Raw genomic sequence first — 18182 nt, forward strand, 5'->3', positions numbered from 1 at the left:
CTGTTGTCAGTGTTGTTCTTGGCACAGCCCAGCCTCCTGCAGTACAGTGGTAGCTGGGAGCAGTGCACTGGTAAACCCACCAGCAGCACAATGTGAGCCAGTCTTTGTTTTAATCTGGAGAGCAATCAGCATTGCAATCAGCATCCAAAAAACTCTCTAGGATGCATGCTTAACAGTTTGGCTTTGTGTTTTATTTTGTTTTTGTTGGGTTTTGTTCATGAGTAAATCATGTGAGATCTCAAGTAGAGACTGGCACATGAAACAGAAGGGAGTCTGTGGCTGGTGGAGCGGGAACACACTGAGTGCTGGGTCTGACCAGCCTGCTGCAGTGTGCTCACTCCTGGCACCCAGCCAGCCTGGAGCCCTTCACTTCAGCTCCTTTTTGCCCAGTTTGGATCTGAGCAATCCTGGTTTGTCCAATGCTAAGACAAGGTAAGAGCCTCCCACACTGGCAAAACACTACCACAGTTGCCTCCTGTACCTGAGAAAGGCCTTTGGTGGCCACACATCCAGCCATTGAGCAGATGGCATCAAGCAGTGCAGGGGTCCCCTGCCACATGGATGTGGGATGTTTACCACCCAGAGATTGTGTTATAGGCTCCTTTTACAGAAAAACTAGAAGCAACATCTAATGGCATTGAGAGATTTAGTTTGCCACTGATTTCTACTCCGCTTCTTTTTTGATTGACGCTGTAGAAATGAACAAAGTGCAGCAGTGGGATGAATCAGGATGTTTCATTTGGCCAGTTTTAATGGAAGTCAGCAGAGGAGTGAGGAAAGATATTGTACATATGCCTCTGATGGCTGGAGCCTGCTTCCAGCAATGTCCATGTGCTCTTGCTTCTAAACCACTGGGATTTTCAGGCAGGTGGTGATGAGGAAGGTTAGATGTTGCTTTCTGTCCTGTCATGCTTGATGCTGTGAAGAGAAAGATGGGCATGTCCAGAGCAGGCAGGGGAGACTGGGAGCTGTTTCATATGGAGGAATTGTCCCATCCCAGCAAAGAGTCACTTGGATGATTTTAAGTTAGGAATGCATCTTGTGGGACAGAAGGGTCTCCTGTGCAAACACTAAGGTGCAGTGGGCACTCCAGATTGAACCACTGCTAGTTGTGTGCTTTTTTTTCTGTATTGGAGATAATTTGGCTTTGTAAAATGACAGTAATTTACAATGTTGGTTGCTGTAATTGAGGGAAATATTATTCTCTCCTCATCTGCAGCTGACTGGAAAATCTAGATGTGTCTTTTACTTTCTGTGAGAATGTTATATGCTGGCAACAGAATGAAATGAAATGTAATTTGAAGTGATGATCTGTTCATGCTCCAACTAGAGTATGAAAACTGCGGAGAGAGGGAGAAAATATGTTTTGAAATAATCACAGAATGTCAGCCTGCTTCAGATTGTCAGCACTTTCTTTTACTCAGGACTATTGTGGAACATATGGATATCTGTATGCCTTTATGCAAACACTTCGCTGCCAGTTACCAAATATTTATGAGCATTATGGACAAATTTAGCTGGGAATGTTTTGCAGAGATCAATGAATACTGAATTAGTGCTTAAGCTAAATCCTTACACAATGAGTGCATAAGCAAGAAGTCTGTGTGAGAAGCGTTCAAAGTGGAAACAGAGAGTTTCTTTGAAGATTTAAGATCAAAATTCACTTATAGCTGAGGTGTCCTCAAGTCTCTTCTGCTCACTTTGACTCTGCCTCCATCTAGGATCACATTCCCATTTTGACCTGAAATAATTTGTGTAGTGGATGGACTTGTCATTTCCACCGCTGTGCTGTGGGGCTGGCACGCAGAGCGCCATGGGTGCGGAGGGGATTTTGTTTCCTTCCTCTTGGCCGTGCGGCCTGAGTCCTGCTCCACATTTGGAGCTGTGGGACACGGGCAAAGCGAGCTGAGTGTTGTCCTGTCACGAGTCTGGCAGTGGTGCAGCTGAGTGCTTTGCATGATAGCTGAAAACCCCTGCTGAAGTTTAAATCTTCTGTGTGCTGCTCTGAGCAAGCTGGAGCTTGCCCTTTCTTAGATCAATGAACAAAAAGAAACAATAGGTGCTTTAGAAAGAGAAGAATTACCACAAACCAATATTTTACTTGTTGCACATATCCATAATTTCTTAATGTGGAATGTTTTATGCAAGCAACGAGGCACCAAAATCTTGGCGGTATACATTTAGTTTCAAATAGCTGCTCGCTCTCTCTGCATAGCGGTGTTTGGAAAGCAAATGTTTGGTTAATACGTGGTTAAGCACTTCTGCAATACAGAGTGTGTTCTTCATTGCAAGGTATCTTTCCTGAAAAAGCAAAGTGTACTTTTGGGTTTTGAATCCGTGCAGACATAGTTTGTAAGCAGTGATTTAGATTTTGCAAATACTTCAGGAGCCCTTTGAACTTGTATGTTGGGTAGGTCAGTGCATGCTAAATATTTTTATAAGTAGTTTTCTATGCATTTTTGCTTCCCTCTTCCTCCCACACATTTACTTTGCACGACCAATATTCTCTGAAAATGCAACTTCAGGTATTTTGGGTAAAACACATGCCATGCTCTGCATGAACTGAAAGGACCATAAGGCAGTGCAGGAGAGAGAGAAAGTAGACACAGCACTGTGGATGTTAATATTTCAAAGTTTGTATTTTGTTTTTGTGATATAATTTATTTTCAATTTGTTGATGAGCAAGGAGAGGACTAAGGGCAGATCTACCAGTGCTCAGCAGCTTTTAAACCTTACCCACGGTGCAGGTTTGCCCTGAACGTGGTGGCAAGGTTGCCATGTGAACCAACATCATAGAAAACTTGTATTTTGAGCTAGCAGGGGCAAGTATGGCGCCATGAATATAAACTCTGTGCATCCTGTGTTCACTGAAGTGCTGTGGCTCAGGCAGGGTCTGCAATCCTTAGATTCAGATAAGGAAAGTGGGAGTTTCCCAGGAGAGTAAATATCAGATCAGACATTTCATCCTTATTTCAAACTGAGAGAGGATAAGGAGCCTCTTTGACTAGCTTCTAGCTGCAGCCATTCCCAACACCCTCTTCCAGCAGCAAGGATCAGCAGGCACATCTCTAAGGCCATCTGGTTAGTAGCCTTTGGTACCCTTGAAGTTTCCACTATTTTTGGATCAGAGACGATACTGATGATAAACAAATGAATCATTCACAGTACTGCGTAGCACCTGTGAAATACTGCCAGTCCATGTTTCCAGGGGTCCATGCTTATGGTTCTTGGGCCTGTTTTACTTCCAAACTTAATGACTACAGTTGCAGATGAAGCCCATGGGAATTCAGCTGTAAGCATTTACAGAGGTACATTAATTACCCTGAAATATTACATCCAATTAGGAATATCAGATGTTTCACAGTCACCAAACAGATGAATGGAAATTATTAGCATCTATGCGTCTCTTTCTTAGTTTATCACTTGCCAACTGTTAATACAGTATTGCCCCTTTTTTGTATTAAATTAAATAGGAAGTAAAGAGATGCTATAGAAAACCCCTGGAGGGACAAGAGGAAAGATGTGTGCATGTATGGAAAGATGTAGTGTGTAGTATGTAAGACTTTTGATAACTTTTTTAAGCTGCAATAAAAAATAACCTTTAAAATACTTTGTTTACCTAGTATCCAATATAAAATCAAGCTTTTTTACAGTTCTTTAATCTAGAAGCAATCTTATTTATTGTCTAACATAAGCTTAACATTGTGATACATTGCTGATGCTGAATTGATTTGAATTCTGTTTAAGAAAGACTGGTTGTTCTTTCCCATTTTTGTTTATTTGTAAGAAAATAGTAAATATTTAAATTTGAAGACTGTTAGTATTAATTTTATATGTGGACTATTTTGTACATTATGCAGGGTGTCTCACATGTGTGTTACTATATATTTTACTTTTTTTATTTGAAAACATTGGAGTTCTAAATCTAATATAATATAATAGTTCTGCTGCCTTTCTGGTTTTATTCTGTAAATCTGAAATAAAGAGGAAGTTAGAGTGTCTGCCATTCTAAAGAAATGAAATCAGGCCAGATTTGGCAGTATTAACACTTCACTGTTCACCAAAGCTTTGTACATTCAGTAGGAGTTGAATGATTTTAATTTGTGAATAGCAGTTTTTCTAGAAAGGCAAAAAGTGAAAATTTTATTTTCAGAAAACAGAAATGCTGATTTCTACAGCTCCAAACAAGAATGTAATGTTTCATTATGATGACATTTGTTTGACTACCAGTAAGTGTGCATGAAGTAAGGCAATGGTTCTAACGTATGTGTCCACAGCTATCTCTATTCTCAATGCAGATAAAGTAGGAAATTTTGCTCAGTTTCTTGAGCAGCAGAGAAATACAGGAATAGACCAGAGTCGCACTGTCCTAGGAAAATTCTGTAAATGCACAGAAAATAGATGAACCCTTTGTAAAGTAGTAAGTTTAAAGTATTCAGCTGAAATCAGCAGGGGAACACACTGTCTGATGAGGAAACTGCCATATTAGGAGTATGTTGATATGATAAAACACTTTCACATATTGACAGAAAAGTAGATTAAGTCCCTTTTGTCCTACAAAAGTTATTTTTGTTACAGAGGAACTCTTGCAACTCTAACTGTAGCAGTCCCTTCTCTAAAAAATTGTGTGCAATTTGATTTCTTTGGTCAAGGGAAAGTAATAAACCATTTCAAAGCCCTAATCCGTTGTGTGTCTGTATGTATGTGTCTGTGTGTGTGTCCATGCTGTTTTCTTCTGCATCCTGTAAGAAAGAAGGAAAAACTAAAGGTGTCATTTACTGTAATTATACTGCAGAATAGGTTTCTGGCTGAATTATAAGCTTCAGTCACTGGTATCTATTACAACTAGAGCTGCCCTGTAGGTAAATGATTTCATTTAAGTGAATAAATTATGCTTTACCAGCTGTAGATCAAAGGCTATGACCAATTCATTGAACACCATGAGATTCTTGCAGGGATTGAAAAAAAAAAGCTGTTGTTGTAGGAGATCTGAATAGGTTTCCTGTTCTTCTGTTTAACTTGGTAGTTTAAAAGCCTCTTTTGGGGGAAAGAGCACAATGTATAGACTGTTATCAAATGCAAAATATGACCATGTGTGAATGCGCAAATAAAGTGAGAAATGTTTGTGGAATGATGGCAGTATTTGCCATTCTTTTTTGTATTGCCAGAGATAACAAGTGGGAATAACTGATTTTTGTTTTAGCTTTTGCTGTGAAAAAGTGGGGAGCAAATTACTTGGGGTTGAATGAAGCAGTTTATTATTCTGCTTTACAGGAGAATATACATTTCTCTACTTTCAAGCGATCTTTTGTTTCCTTTTTAATTATCACACCAAGGTCAATTTGTTTTCCTTTTCATGGGGAAGTGGGGACAGCATACATTTGCAACTGGTTTTGCTGAATAAACTATTCATGTGCAGAATTTTTCCCCACCCCGTGGTTAGGTATCACTGTTCAGTCTCTCTGTTGCTAGCCTGAGCTGTGCGTTACATCTCTCACAACAGCACACGAAATGATTTCTTTTGAAAGATCAGAAGCACTTGGTTTGGAAAGAAATGTGAGCTGCACCAGGGGCAGGGCTCCCACAGGGGTCTCCCCTCGGTCTGGGGAGCGGGATATGCAAAGGAATACCCAGCATGGCTCCATGGGAGTACAATGTGGGAAAGGAGAGCCTGGTGCCACTAAGAAGCGCTGGTACTTGAAGGCTGCCACTTTTCAATTTGTACACATATGAGTGGTTGAATCTGAAGGACTTCAGAAGTGGTGCAAAATTAATTTTTGATTTTCAATTAGTTAAGAATCCAGATCTGTATAAAGAAAAAAATTCCCTTATAGAAGTGATGCCTTAAATTTTAGCTTTCATATATTTTAGATTCTGTACTGCATTTGTGTGTGACTCTGAACTTCATATAAAGTGCTAGCAAGTTCTCTTCACAGGGTAGTTAGACAAAACAATCCTTTTCCAGCCTGAGAACCAAGGACGCCACTGCAGCTTTAGGCTCAAGATGTATAAACAACAGTGAATTGAGGAGAGCAATCAGGGACAAAGGGACTTCATAACCTGAAGCTGTAATTGGATAATTGACCCCAATATGTGAATGGACCAAAATGTATAAAAGTGTCTAAATTAGTGACTGGTCATGCATCTTGCATCCATCTTGGGTCTGTCTTGGGCAGAGCCACAGCCGGGCTCTTGAACTGCCCAAGGTGTATCCTTTGAAGGCCTTTTAATACATACCTACTTTATTCCTTTAACTCTGCCTAGCCTCTGTTCCAGGTCAGCCTCTTTAGGCATCACTATGGTTAGGATTATTGAAAAAAGTTCATTACCATTATCATGAAATGTATGTACACTGTTGTTGGGAAAAAGATTCATTAAACATGTACTTTTTACCTCTTTCTGCCAAGGTGCAGCCTGGGCTAATCTTCAGTGACATTAGGGGTCACCGTACTGCAAAAAGAATGGGGGGCTCATGTCAAGCCTGGACTTTCAGTAATGTTAACCAGAGTGGCCATGCTCTCATAGGCCAGTTGACTCTACTGCATGCTGTCCTGGGACCAGTGGCACAAGAAACAAGCAAGCAGTCCGGCAAGGATTTTGCCATCTAACTCTTTTGCAAATCTTTCAATTACTTTTTTTTTCTCTGTTTCAGGACAACTGAAAGCCATTAGAAAAATATTTTCAAGCTACTTAAGTGCCATACAGTGCATGACCATTCAGGGTTAAGTTGTTGAAACAAACATTAAAGCCAGCTTTCTGATCACTTACCTTATTCCCACTTTGAGCATATGTTATTTTGCAAGATACACATCAGTGGAAAAGCTGGGTCAGCAGAGCAGCAGTGATGGAAATGTTGGATTTGATTGTGGGTGTATGAGCCGACCCACACAGTTCTTGACAGTGGTTGTATTGTAATCACACTGGAGACTTTTTTGATTCTCCAGTTCTGCATTTAATCACAGCAGTTGCAGGTAACTACTTCCCAAAGTTTATTTTAGGCTTCAAAGCTGCAATGAAGAAATGCCAGAGGTGAACTCTTTCTTTGCATCTGTAAAACAACCTGTTAGGTTTTCTACCAGTTCAGGCTGTGAAGACCTAGTGCACTCAGCCATGCCCAAGGCACTACACAGATGGTTCACCTGTCCTCAGAACTGATTACAGATTTCAAGCCCTGTAAAAAAATTAAATAAATTGGAGCTGCATATTTAACAACCCTTAACTTCATGCTTTCAATTAATTATGATTATATCCTCTCATTAATAATTGTGAGTTTAATATGTGCATTCAGCAGCTTAATAAAAACTTTGTTGTGTCACTAAACCTAAATCCAGGCTCTCCTTTTTAACAGTGAACCAAATTCAGACACCATGTCCAAATCCAAAATGTTGTATTTCCTAGTGTAAACAATTAAATCTGCACAATGAAACAGTGCAATCTTTTTCCTACATAAAAATCATGCCTTACAAACCTTTCAGAGCAGAAGAAGGGCTTCTTTGGCAGAGATTGAACATATTAATTAGCATTTAAATATTTGTACTTAAATACCCCAAAAGGCATCAGTAAACATAATAAAGCATGTCAAAATATTAAGCACGTCAAAATATTAAGCACATCCTGGTCATTCCTCTGTGTGCCAGGAAGAAGGATTAGGGCTTACTTAAGGGTGGACATCCTCATCTTTGGTGGACCTGGATATTGTTGTCTTTGCAAGGAATGCTGGTAAAAGGATTGTGCTTCCTACAGATGGATTTTCTAGGTATTCAGCTGAAATCTTGCCTGTTGAATTTGGAGGTTATTCCTGTATTGCTCTCAAAAAATTGATTCAGAATTATGTTAATCAAAATGCTAAGTATCACTACAATAAGAGTGTGCAAGCTCCCAGCAAATAATCACTTATTCTGTACTTCTCGAGAGCAAAAATATCTGTCTGTCTGGAGTTCCTCAATCATCTTTATACTTCCCATACTGCAAAGATTTGTTATTACTGATGGTTTGGGGTTTTTTCCTTGCCTTGAGCTTACTTTCTGTTCCAGTTGAAAATGCCATTAAAAATAACAAATGTTTCTCTTTTTTTGTTATTTTTTTCATCCCGTACAGTGTGAAAGGAGCAGATGCTGGGAACGTGATCAGACTATTTGTACCAGATATTGGGATGTTCATTGCTAGCCTGACAATATGGCTTATCTGCCGCAACGTGTTCCAGAAGCCAGTAACCGAGGATGCAGCACAGTGCAACATGCAGTTTGAAAATGAGGAGATGGTATCAAATACACATTTCTATCTGCATGGCTTTTAGTGAGCTTTGTTCCTGTGTTCTGAAGTGGTTTCATGAGCGCTGGCTATGTTAAGTAGTAAACTTTCTTTCAGGAAATGAAATTATTGGTTTTAAAGTGGAAAAATCTAAAGTTATTATGTTGAGAAAACAAAGCAGAATATGAAAAGCGGTAGATATGCTACAGGATTTTTCAAATAATGTTGAGTTAAAAAACAATCATGACAGTCCATCACAAGTTGTTCTTCACCAGAGCTGCTGGTTAAATCTGACAAGGTTGTTCTGCTACATACAGTTCTCAGTTTCTTAGATAGCATTCCTATTTCCAGATTTCTTATCCAAGTACAGCAGCATCTGAGTGATTATCAGAAATTACTCTTAAAGAATAGAAGAGAGACTGTTTGTTAAGTTCATGGAAGGAGTTATCTAAAACTTTGGTTATACTGAGTGAGATTGAGAATGATTTGGCTTAGCTGGAAGTGTTGATGTGTTTTCTCTGTCTTTTACTAGTGGGGAGAAGAGTAGCAGAGATACTGAATGCAGAAAAATCCACAGAAAGAGGAAAACAATTTTGTAATATAAAAAGCCACAGTGGGAATTTGGGCCAGGGTGCAGAGAAATTCCTACTACTAATCTTAACATGTTTTTTATCAGACTGTCTAGCATGGCTTGAGGCTCATTTTCTGTCTTCTTTTACATATGGGTGGAATGTTTTTTCTTTACTCTCAAAGCACCATTTTTAGGGGAGACAATTTCAACTTGCTCATTTCAAATAGAAACTGAACTTTGAAGTGAGTGAGATATTTAGGGGGATCAGTTGCCCATTTTGGTGCCACTATATAGAGTAAAAAGAGGCCTCCCTGCATGTTGCCAGGTTGTCTGGATTGTGGCAGTGCCAGAAGCTGGTCAAGTTTCTAGCACATGAGAGATCAATATCAGGGCTGTGCTTTATACTCAGTTGCAGTTGGAATTCTTATGGGCTCTCCTGGCAGCTGTGGATTGCCTGAAGGTTGCAGCTTTTTAACAGCACATTGGAGGATATGTAGGGTTTGGTTTGATGTGCCTTTGCAAAGCTTTGTGTCTCCTGGAACATGGTTTTATCAGCTTTAAATCTGCTTTATCGCTGAAGCTGTGCAAAATGGATTTTGCAGCAGGCTAGAACCCTGGGCTATACCCAGAAAAGGAAAGAAGTGTGGCTTATTAGCATGGTTTGTGTTCAGCTGTCCTCTTAAACAAGTTTTATTTTACCAAAGCAAGCTCCAACAGACTTCTTTGGTGCTCTTGATCTTCTGAAGAGAAACTATTCACAAGCACAAAAGCAGGAGTAATCTGGGTGGCATAAACTCAGAAGAAAGATAGGCATAGTTTGGTTCCTCTGAAACCAGATAATGATGTTTAGATATTCACTTTTTCTTTGGTTTAGAGGTGAGCCTAAGCCTGGGGTCTGGGTCAAAGGGAGGTCAGTGTCCTGGGGAGGATGAGTGCTGGCTTCCAGGCTGGATTCAAAAGCCATTTCCCTCCAGGGCAAGAGAAAAACTGAGCTAACAAACCCTAACTGCATAGGACCGAGTGTAACTTTATATCAGGCTGGTCCTGGACTGGCTACTTCCAATGCCAAGGCAAGATTATTCCTTAAGGGAAGAAGCAGGGAGAGAAAACTCTGACTGCAGAGAAACATGAATACTGGGCAAATAGAAATATGTGTAAATATGTTTTTTTTCTTCACATCAAAACTCAGTGAATATTATTTATGTTCTGTAAACTGCATATATTGCAGAATATGTAGTGAACACAGCAGCTGTGTTTAGATTTAGTGACACCAAAGCTCTATCCCAGGCATTTTTTTAAAAAAGGGGATAACATTTTCTGTTATGTGAAGGGATCCCAAATACTTTAAAGAATTCTGCCCTTCACAGCCAAAATGATGAATTTACATCAGAGTAATCTGGTAGCTTTTTAAAGGTTGAGTTAAATGGAGATTGGAAGATCAAATACCTATTAAAAATGTTTTTCCAAACTTCAGTTTTCTCTTTCTAGGTGTCTGCACATAACATCCTGGAATCATTTCTGCTAGTTAGGAGGAGGAGGCAGAAGCAGCTGAATCTGCAAGGAATATGTATTTGGCAGGACTGACTGAAAGGAACCTAATGCATATGGAGATCAGGCCACTGAATGTCTGAATTTGGGAGAATGTTGGCATAGTCTAAAATGAGTCCAAACTGTGTAGGTTTCACATAATTTTCAATTCTTTCTTGGTAGAGTACACTGGAAAAGGGAAGACTTAGTAAGTGACCAGTTCTTTGAATTCTGCCTGAGCTGACTGATGCCTGTAGTTCTGTGTTGGTGCAGCTCATTGCTGAGGCTGCAACTCCACTGAATTAGAAAACACAAACTGAGTTGCAGCAGCAATTGTCCTACAAAAAGACACTTCAGAAGAAATGCTGAACTTGGTATTGTACCTCCAAGGGAAATAGTCCTGGGTTTGTTAGACCAGTTCTGTAGGCAATTCTAGAGTTGAAGAGCTGCTGCTGAGAATTCCTGCCACCAGCCCTCAGAAATTTGTGGTAGGAGATTTTTTTAAGATTCCATCAGCTGATTTAAATAGACTTAGCAGAGCCTTTAGAGAGGTAACTTTTGAGGTTGATAGATGCCTAGCCACAGATGGTTCTATAAATCAAGTACTTCCAAGCCAAAGCAATGTCTTGCAGCTTTACCTTCTTGCATTAAATTATTTACATTGAATGATTCCCAGGCCTCTTTGCTTTGTAGGAGAGTGAAATACTATCAAAGTAGGCTTAATTAAAAAAGAAAGGTTAATCTATTTGCTCCTTCCAGCATTTCTGTATAGGAAAGCCTGTTAAATAATTGGTTTAGTACTGCTATAATTAACCTTTTCAAAGGACTGTGTGAGCCCATCACATTTCTGTTGATATATGGGCATGTTGTAAAAATGCCTCCAGTTGAGCAGCTGTATTTTGGAATGGCAGTAGCCTTGAGAAACCAGCCATGATGGATCAGATTGCTTTTGGATTGAGATGCAATTCAAAACAAGAAAAAGTATCAGAATCCAAATAAAGAACAACAAGGATTTGCTGAAAAATGGATGTCTTTCTCCATTACACTGCATCCAACTTTAAGGGAAACAGATCTCCATCAGAAAAGTTTATTCTACAGAATAGAACTGAGGAAGGAGGCTCTAAGGCAGTGAGACACTCAATTATTTGTAAGTAACACTATCCCAGGAATAAGCAGAGTGTGGTTTTAATTAACAGTGAGTCATGGAGTGGGAAGGTCTGCCAGATACCAGGCTGCAGTCCAACTCATTACCACCCCTAAATGGTTGCACACTTGGAGCAAACGTGTCTGCAAGCCCTTTTTATTAGGGCCCAGAAAATTTAAAGCAGGTGAATTCAGCTGGAGACAGGCCCGGGTTGCAAATGCTGAAAAGCACAATGGCAGTCACAAGGTGTGAAAGGTGGAAGAAAATAAGAGACAACAGTTAACTCCCAGCTGCAGCTGAAAGCACGACATTTTTGATTTGGAGCAGATGGCGGTTTACGTGCCAAAATGCAAATACAGTATATACAGTCTGATAGGTATAGAAAGGAAGGAGCCTTTTCTTGAGACTGTGGATGAATTGCTTGATGTTTCAAGTGACAGTGGCAGGAAGGAAAACCCTTCTGCAATTGCACAACTTAAACTTTATAAGAGGTGTGATCTTAGTTGAAAACACCCTGTTGTAGTCTTCAATGCAGCTTGCTCGTAAAGCACTTGCTGTCTTGCCCATTGAAGCTCGTTTCTCATGCATGATGTCCTAGAAAGCAAACAGGACCATTAGGTCCTGACTTTGTCTCATAAGCAAGGTTGATCCCAAAGCTACCACCCATCCTCTTTTCTGCAGCAGTCAGAGATTTGTTTGGGATCTCAAAAGAGAATAAAAAAAGAAAAAAAAAAAAGTAAGTAGAGTATTTTTTTTAATGAACTAAAGTTTGAGAAGGATGTGAGGAGAGCTTGGCCTGGAGTCAAAATACTGGGCTGGAATCAGGAGGACCATCATGGTTCTCACTTTGCCACAAACTTGGTTTGTGTCCTCAAGTCTATTACTTCATCTGTCTCTCAGCTCCTGTGTCCCTGGGCACACAGAAGCACTAAAATTGTTCCCCATCTTTGTCTGTCTAAACAGTGACAGGCTATTTGTCTTCCACTGAAAATGTAGTGCATTGAGAGCTGTCACTTGCTCCAGGTCCCCAAGTGTAACTGCAGTACATTCCAGACAGGACAGAACAGACAGGCTCTGAGAACTGCCCATCTCCCATGCCTTGTCCAAGGACTTTCTAGCATAGGAATGACACTTTTAGACCAGTATCCTTATCCTGAAAGTAGCTGGTACCTGCTGGATAAGGACAACAGCATGAAAGTAGCTGGTACCTGCTGGATAAGGACAACAGCAAATAAGAAAATATCTTTCTGCAATGTTACAGTTTATCCTGGTCTCTCCTCATGTGAGAATGACTTTAATCCTAAAGCATGTGGTTTCAAATCCCTTCCAAAAAAGGTTGTTTATAATTATAGCTACTCTGAATAATCTTGTTAAACATATAATTACCCAGACTCTTATAAAATCTCATTAATTTCTGGGTTTCAGTGGTATCATGAAGCAAGGGCTTTCATAATTTAATAAGTGCTCTTTGATTTTATTTTGAGTTTAACACTATTTAATTTTATGGAAGATCCCTTGTATTACATGTAATAAATTAGAGTGAGATGGTGTAAGGGAAAACAAATGTATTTACTATCTTCTATATTTGACCTTTAAAGGCTAAGCAATCTCTGGGTTTTTTTAAAATTTCTTCTGTCATTTTAGTTACTTTTTTTTTCTGAACAAATTATAGTTCTGCTATATTCTTTTGAGATGCAGAGATTATCAGTTCCTCAGCATTTCAGGCAAGGTCTTACTGTTGATTTAAATGATAATATTATGACATTGATTATTAGGTTCAGAGATTTTAGGATTAAGCAATTCTACCAGCATATCACCTACCTGAATGTCCTGCATGAGTGAAGTGAACAGCCCTGAGAAAGGTCTGATGTCCCAGTCTTTGCAGTTGCGTTTTTCTTGCCCTCAGATGTAACCTGCCTTAAGCAGTTTACAGTGGTGCCCATGACCCTGTGGTGCCCAGGACCACCCCATTTTTCTTGAAGCCTGTGATGGATATATTTCTCCTTAGATGATTTATTGCTTTGTGTTTGTGCCTTAATTTAATTAGATTTTACCAGTATTAAACATTCACCTGACTTGACTAGTGGTCATTGACATGGGATGTTTTGGCCATGATTTCTCTAGACATCTTTCAATATGCAACTCCTCTTTCAATATTTGCTTCTCTTCTGAGATAGAAAATTATTGCTATTGTGGGAAATATTATGGAAAAAGAACTTCTTAGAGAGGGTTGTAATGTTTTGACTTCTTTGAGCTTCCTGATGATGCCTCTATTATTTTTCATCTTTTATCTTCTTATTGCCCATATTAAGCACAGCACTAGCTTACTCTTTCCAATTGGTTATTAATGTTTCTCTGATTCTGACCTCTGGAGAACTGGTCAAACCCACTTGGTCTTTGTGTGCTTTGAACATGGTATAAACAGGATCTTAAACTTTTTTTTTCCTGCTGTTTTAAGAGTAGATGAGGTTCCCTTATCTCTTTGCTTGTGATGTTTGTAGTGGTGAAGTTTGCCAGACCTTACACAGCTGCCTCCCTCAGTAACAATTCTAATGCATCTCATCTTAACAAGGGTCAAAAGTTTACAAGTTACATTAGCTCCTTGGTTTGATGCACATGTCTTTGGATAAGTCTTAACACAAATATGTAATTACACTACAGCAGGCTGCAGCTACATGATGTTACATAGTGCAGTGTGTTACTGAAGGCTGTCAGCCTGCTGGACAGGAAACTTCGGTGTGCACCTGTCCTGTTCTGGGCAGAAACACGACAGGATGCAATTCTTCTTGTGGCAGCTCTTCACTCACAGTTACTCACAGTTCTCCCTTCCAGTTTTTGAGACACAGATTTATTAACAAAGAGATTAAAATCCTGGAATACTGCTGCATTTGGACAGCCTAAGTGATGAGTCTAAGTGATGAATAACACATCAGGAGAAGGAATCTCTTGACTCACGGAATTCAGTCTGCTGTTACTGCAGGCAGATATATCACACAATTCCCTCTGGAAGGTAGAAAGCACCATCTTGAAAACAGGGCAGTTTTCCTTCATCCCATTATTTCAGAAATGACCCTGTTCTGTAATTTTGCTTGTCTGGTGGTTAGAAAACATCTGATTTATATTGCACATATATAGCTGCATGATAACCTTTTTAGTTCTTCTGCTCTTTTACTTCAGTATAATGTTTCCTTCTCTAGAATTAATTCCTCTGATTGGGAGAAAAAACTCACATCTTTCTCTAAAGGTTGCTCTGCAAGACAGAAGACAAGTGACTTCGGATCGTCTTGATGATTAGACATCACATTCTCCTATTCATCCCAGTAGTCTGAGGTTCTTCAGGGTGGTACTGGAGAAGTATCCAAGTCACTCTGGTTTGCAAATAATCACAGCACCACGGTTGGGTATTTATTCTTCTTCTTAGCAAGATGCATACTGGTAGAGTAGGTGTATTTCTTGGGCCAGGAATTACTCCATATAGGTGCTGTGCATACCTGCTCTCGCTCAGTTAACTGCATTGTGCCTTGTAGTCATAACCCAACTCTTCCTATTTCCTTTTCACTAAAAAAGAAGTGTTTAATTGTCTCAGGCCAAACCACTAAACTCTGCCTGTGAGTTTTCCTCTCTTTTGCATTTGGCTTCTGTGCCTGACAACCTTCAGAAGCTGAGATGTGAAACTGTATTTCAATATTGGCCCAGTGAGTTGTGTGCTGAAATCACTCAGTGTTTGCTCAGGGGCAATGGGTACTTTGGGAAGTGAAATAATCTCTGGTTCTCTCAGTGCAATATCTATTGTATACAGGATTTATTGAGTTGCCTTCCTGTTGTCCTGATTCTGAACAGTGCTTGTCTTTATTAATTTATTTTGAATTTCCTTTGACTCGCCAAATGCTTCTGTCCTTATGTGCATCCAGTAAATAGCTGATCTTTTTTTTTTTGCAACGAGTTACTCTTTCCCACGGTAGATTTTACTGTGGAAGTGTATGTATGGCATTTATTACTCCAAACACACTGAAAGTTATTCTGATATCAGAAAGTTATTTCTGATTTACATCTATCTTTCTGTGGGGGCCTTGAACCCAAGCTTTAGCACACTTAAGATGTACAAGTGATAAAATTTTTCACTAAGATCTATATGACTTAAAGATAATTTATTGTTTTCTTTTCAGTGATTCAGCTGAGTAATATAAATTACTAAAATAAATGGCTTAAATTCCAAGATGCATCTATCTCATTAATGTCACACCTTCCAAAATGTTCACTGCAGTCCCTCACTTGATTAGTTCAGCTCATTTAGCAGGGCCTTCCCCTGAAGTTACAGTTTCCTTTTTCTATCCCAGCTTGCAGTCCCCAGCCAGCTCTCCATGCCCAGCACATGTTTGGGTACTCTGGTGTTCCCCTTTGTCTTTCTGTAGATCCCATGTACCTCACACAAGATGACCTTAAGGAAGATACTCTTGCTAAGCAGCCCCATCTCTGTAGGAATCAAGTTCAATGACATGTGGGAATAATTTATGTGGAAATTTTTGAATCCATTCTGTGGCAGGAAAAGCAAGGACATCCGCTTCTCACATGCTGATGCTTTCAGAACAGTGGAGTTCTACACTTTCTTGCAAAATTGAAAATTCAATACTTGATTGTGTTAACATGGTTTAGTATTGACCACAGGTTGAAACTGCAGTCATTTATATCACATTAAGGGCTTGCAGTTCCTTTGATGGTAAAAGAAGTAGCAGTTCAGTTTCTTTTCCAGTTTTTTTGTTCACAGCTGGGTCTGTCTAAGGAATATTGTGTTAGTTTGGTTATTTTTTCTATATTCACTTACATCAGTGCTGCTTCTAATAGCAAGTAAGTGGTTAATTTAATTATTCCTACTGCTGCAACTATCTTGTATTTGAAGATAAAGGTTGAAGATCTTTATTAAGGGGGAAAGAGGGCTTTTAGAGCAAACTTATTTATAGGAATTCAGTCATGTTATGATAGGTTGAATGCAGTAGCTAAGTGACTACAGAGGCAATTGATCTAAGTGTGAGAGGAGAGAGCCTGTTTCTATTGTTCTGCTGGTAAAATTGAATCAAATAGCTTTTCTCAGATAATTTCTAAACCAAGCTGTTCATTACAGGAGTTTTTTGAAATGGGAAGTTCAGAAACCCGGGCCTCGTGGTTTTAACAGACTTAGATGTGTAACAAATAATATCTGTGTTACTCTATCACAGGTATGGAATAAAAATCTCTGATTAGAGTAAAGAAGTAATTGTAGGTGGTGATATCTTGAGAGAATCACACTTTAACAGTGGCAATGTCAGCAGGATGGTGTGACTGTGAGTCCCACGGCACACAAACTGTGAGACAGCATGAAGACAATCCATATTCTCTCCCCTTGAGAGAATATGATGTGGTTATCAGCAGCAGGGTTTAGAAGTCTGTGCTGAGGTCTGGAATGCTACAGCTGGAAAAGTGTAACGTTCCCGCTTTTCTCTATTTCGTGATACTGGCTGGGAGTGTCAAAATACTGAAAAGAGGCTATTTGTACAGCATTTATGAGCCAAGTACAATGAAGAAGCACCTGAACACCCACAGGAACTTACTCTTGTGAGCTTAGCAGTGCATGCTTGAGAGGTCCCAGTAATTATTGCAATGTATTCAGCAGGATGGGAGTTAGGAGGCTTGCATCCCCTTAGGTGTAATAATTCTGGCTAATTAAATTTTCTTGCTGTCAGTATTTGAGTTTTTTAAGGGTTTCATTTGTGGCCCCTCTAGAATTGAAAAGTCAATAAATGACCAAATTTGTGTTTACAGATACAATGCTATTAAAAATAGGTACAAAGCAAGGAGTGCTCTGAAGCAAAAATGGGGTTTAGGTTAGAGTTAAGGCTTCCTGTTAGTAAATACATCTCTGGGACTAGAGGATATCTCTGTGCAGTGGTGTTTATACTGTACCAGATGAAACATTTAAAAGTTGGATGTTGAAAAAGCAGCTCCCAAAGTAGCTAATGGACATTCTGGCCTGGCCACAAGACCAGCTGCCATAGCTGCCACAGGAGCTGTACTGTTTCCTTGCCTGTTCTCTATCTCAGTTTGGCAGTTTGAAAAAGTGTTGTACAATAAATACTCCAGGGACTTCCACATGATTGCTAAAAAACCTAAACTGCATTTAGTTTGTTTATAAAGAGTCCTGAGGCCCTGCTCTACAGAGCAAGGGTCATGGAAACACATGTTTATGGCTTCACAAATGCTCTATACTCCTTGAATGGAGAAGTTTATTTGATTTAATCAGCATCCACAGGGATCCTGTAATTGCATAATAGGTAATTTATTATGGAAGTAAAAGTATTTTTCTAACTGTAGCCTATGTAGCATGGGTTTGTAGCTTTAGACTAATCCACATAGTAAAAAAGAGCTTTGCAAAGCAGTCTGACTGAAGTAATGGTGTTCTGTGATGAGCGCACACTTGTATGGCTTTTTAATCATCAGAAAGTGTTAAAACAACAAGCACATTATCACCATGTTGGATGTGAAAACTGTTCACTGTTTGCTTGCCTTCTGCAATTGGAAGTGCTCAATGTGAGAAAATGGAAAGCCAGCCCAGATGATCCTGTTAGAGGGCAGCAAATACGAGAGTAGGGAATCCAAAGTTTGTCTTTTTGACATACACTGGAACATGGCCTTTGATCCTGGATACTGAATTAAAAA

At 39.5% G+C, this 18182-nt stretch overlaps 1 protein-coding gene across 1 annotated transcript in view; it reads left to right on the plus strand.

Annotated features, from left to right (window-relative positions):
* PIEZO2 (piezo type mechanosensitive ion channel component 2) overlaps positions 1–18182 on the plus strand; it is a 286006-nt gene that overhangs the window by 147831 nt on the left and 119993 nt on the right. The window contains exon 5 of the mRNA XM_058036495.1: positions 8098–8260. Within this exon, the coding sequence (XP_057892478.1) occupies positions 8098–8260 (163 nt within the window). The remainder of the gene's footprint in view (positions 1–8097; positions 8261–18182) is intronic.

This window comes from Melospiza georgiana, chromosome 1 (genome assembly GCF_028018845.1).
Source record: "Melospiza georgiana isolate bMelGeo1 chromosome 1, bMelGeo1.pri, whole genome shotgun sequence".
Classification (NCBI taxonomy): Eukaryota; Metazoa; Chordata; class Aves; order Passeriformes; family Passerellidae; genus Melospiza; species Melospiza georgiana.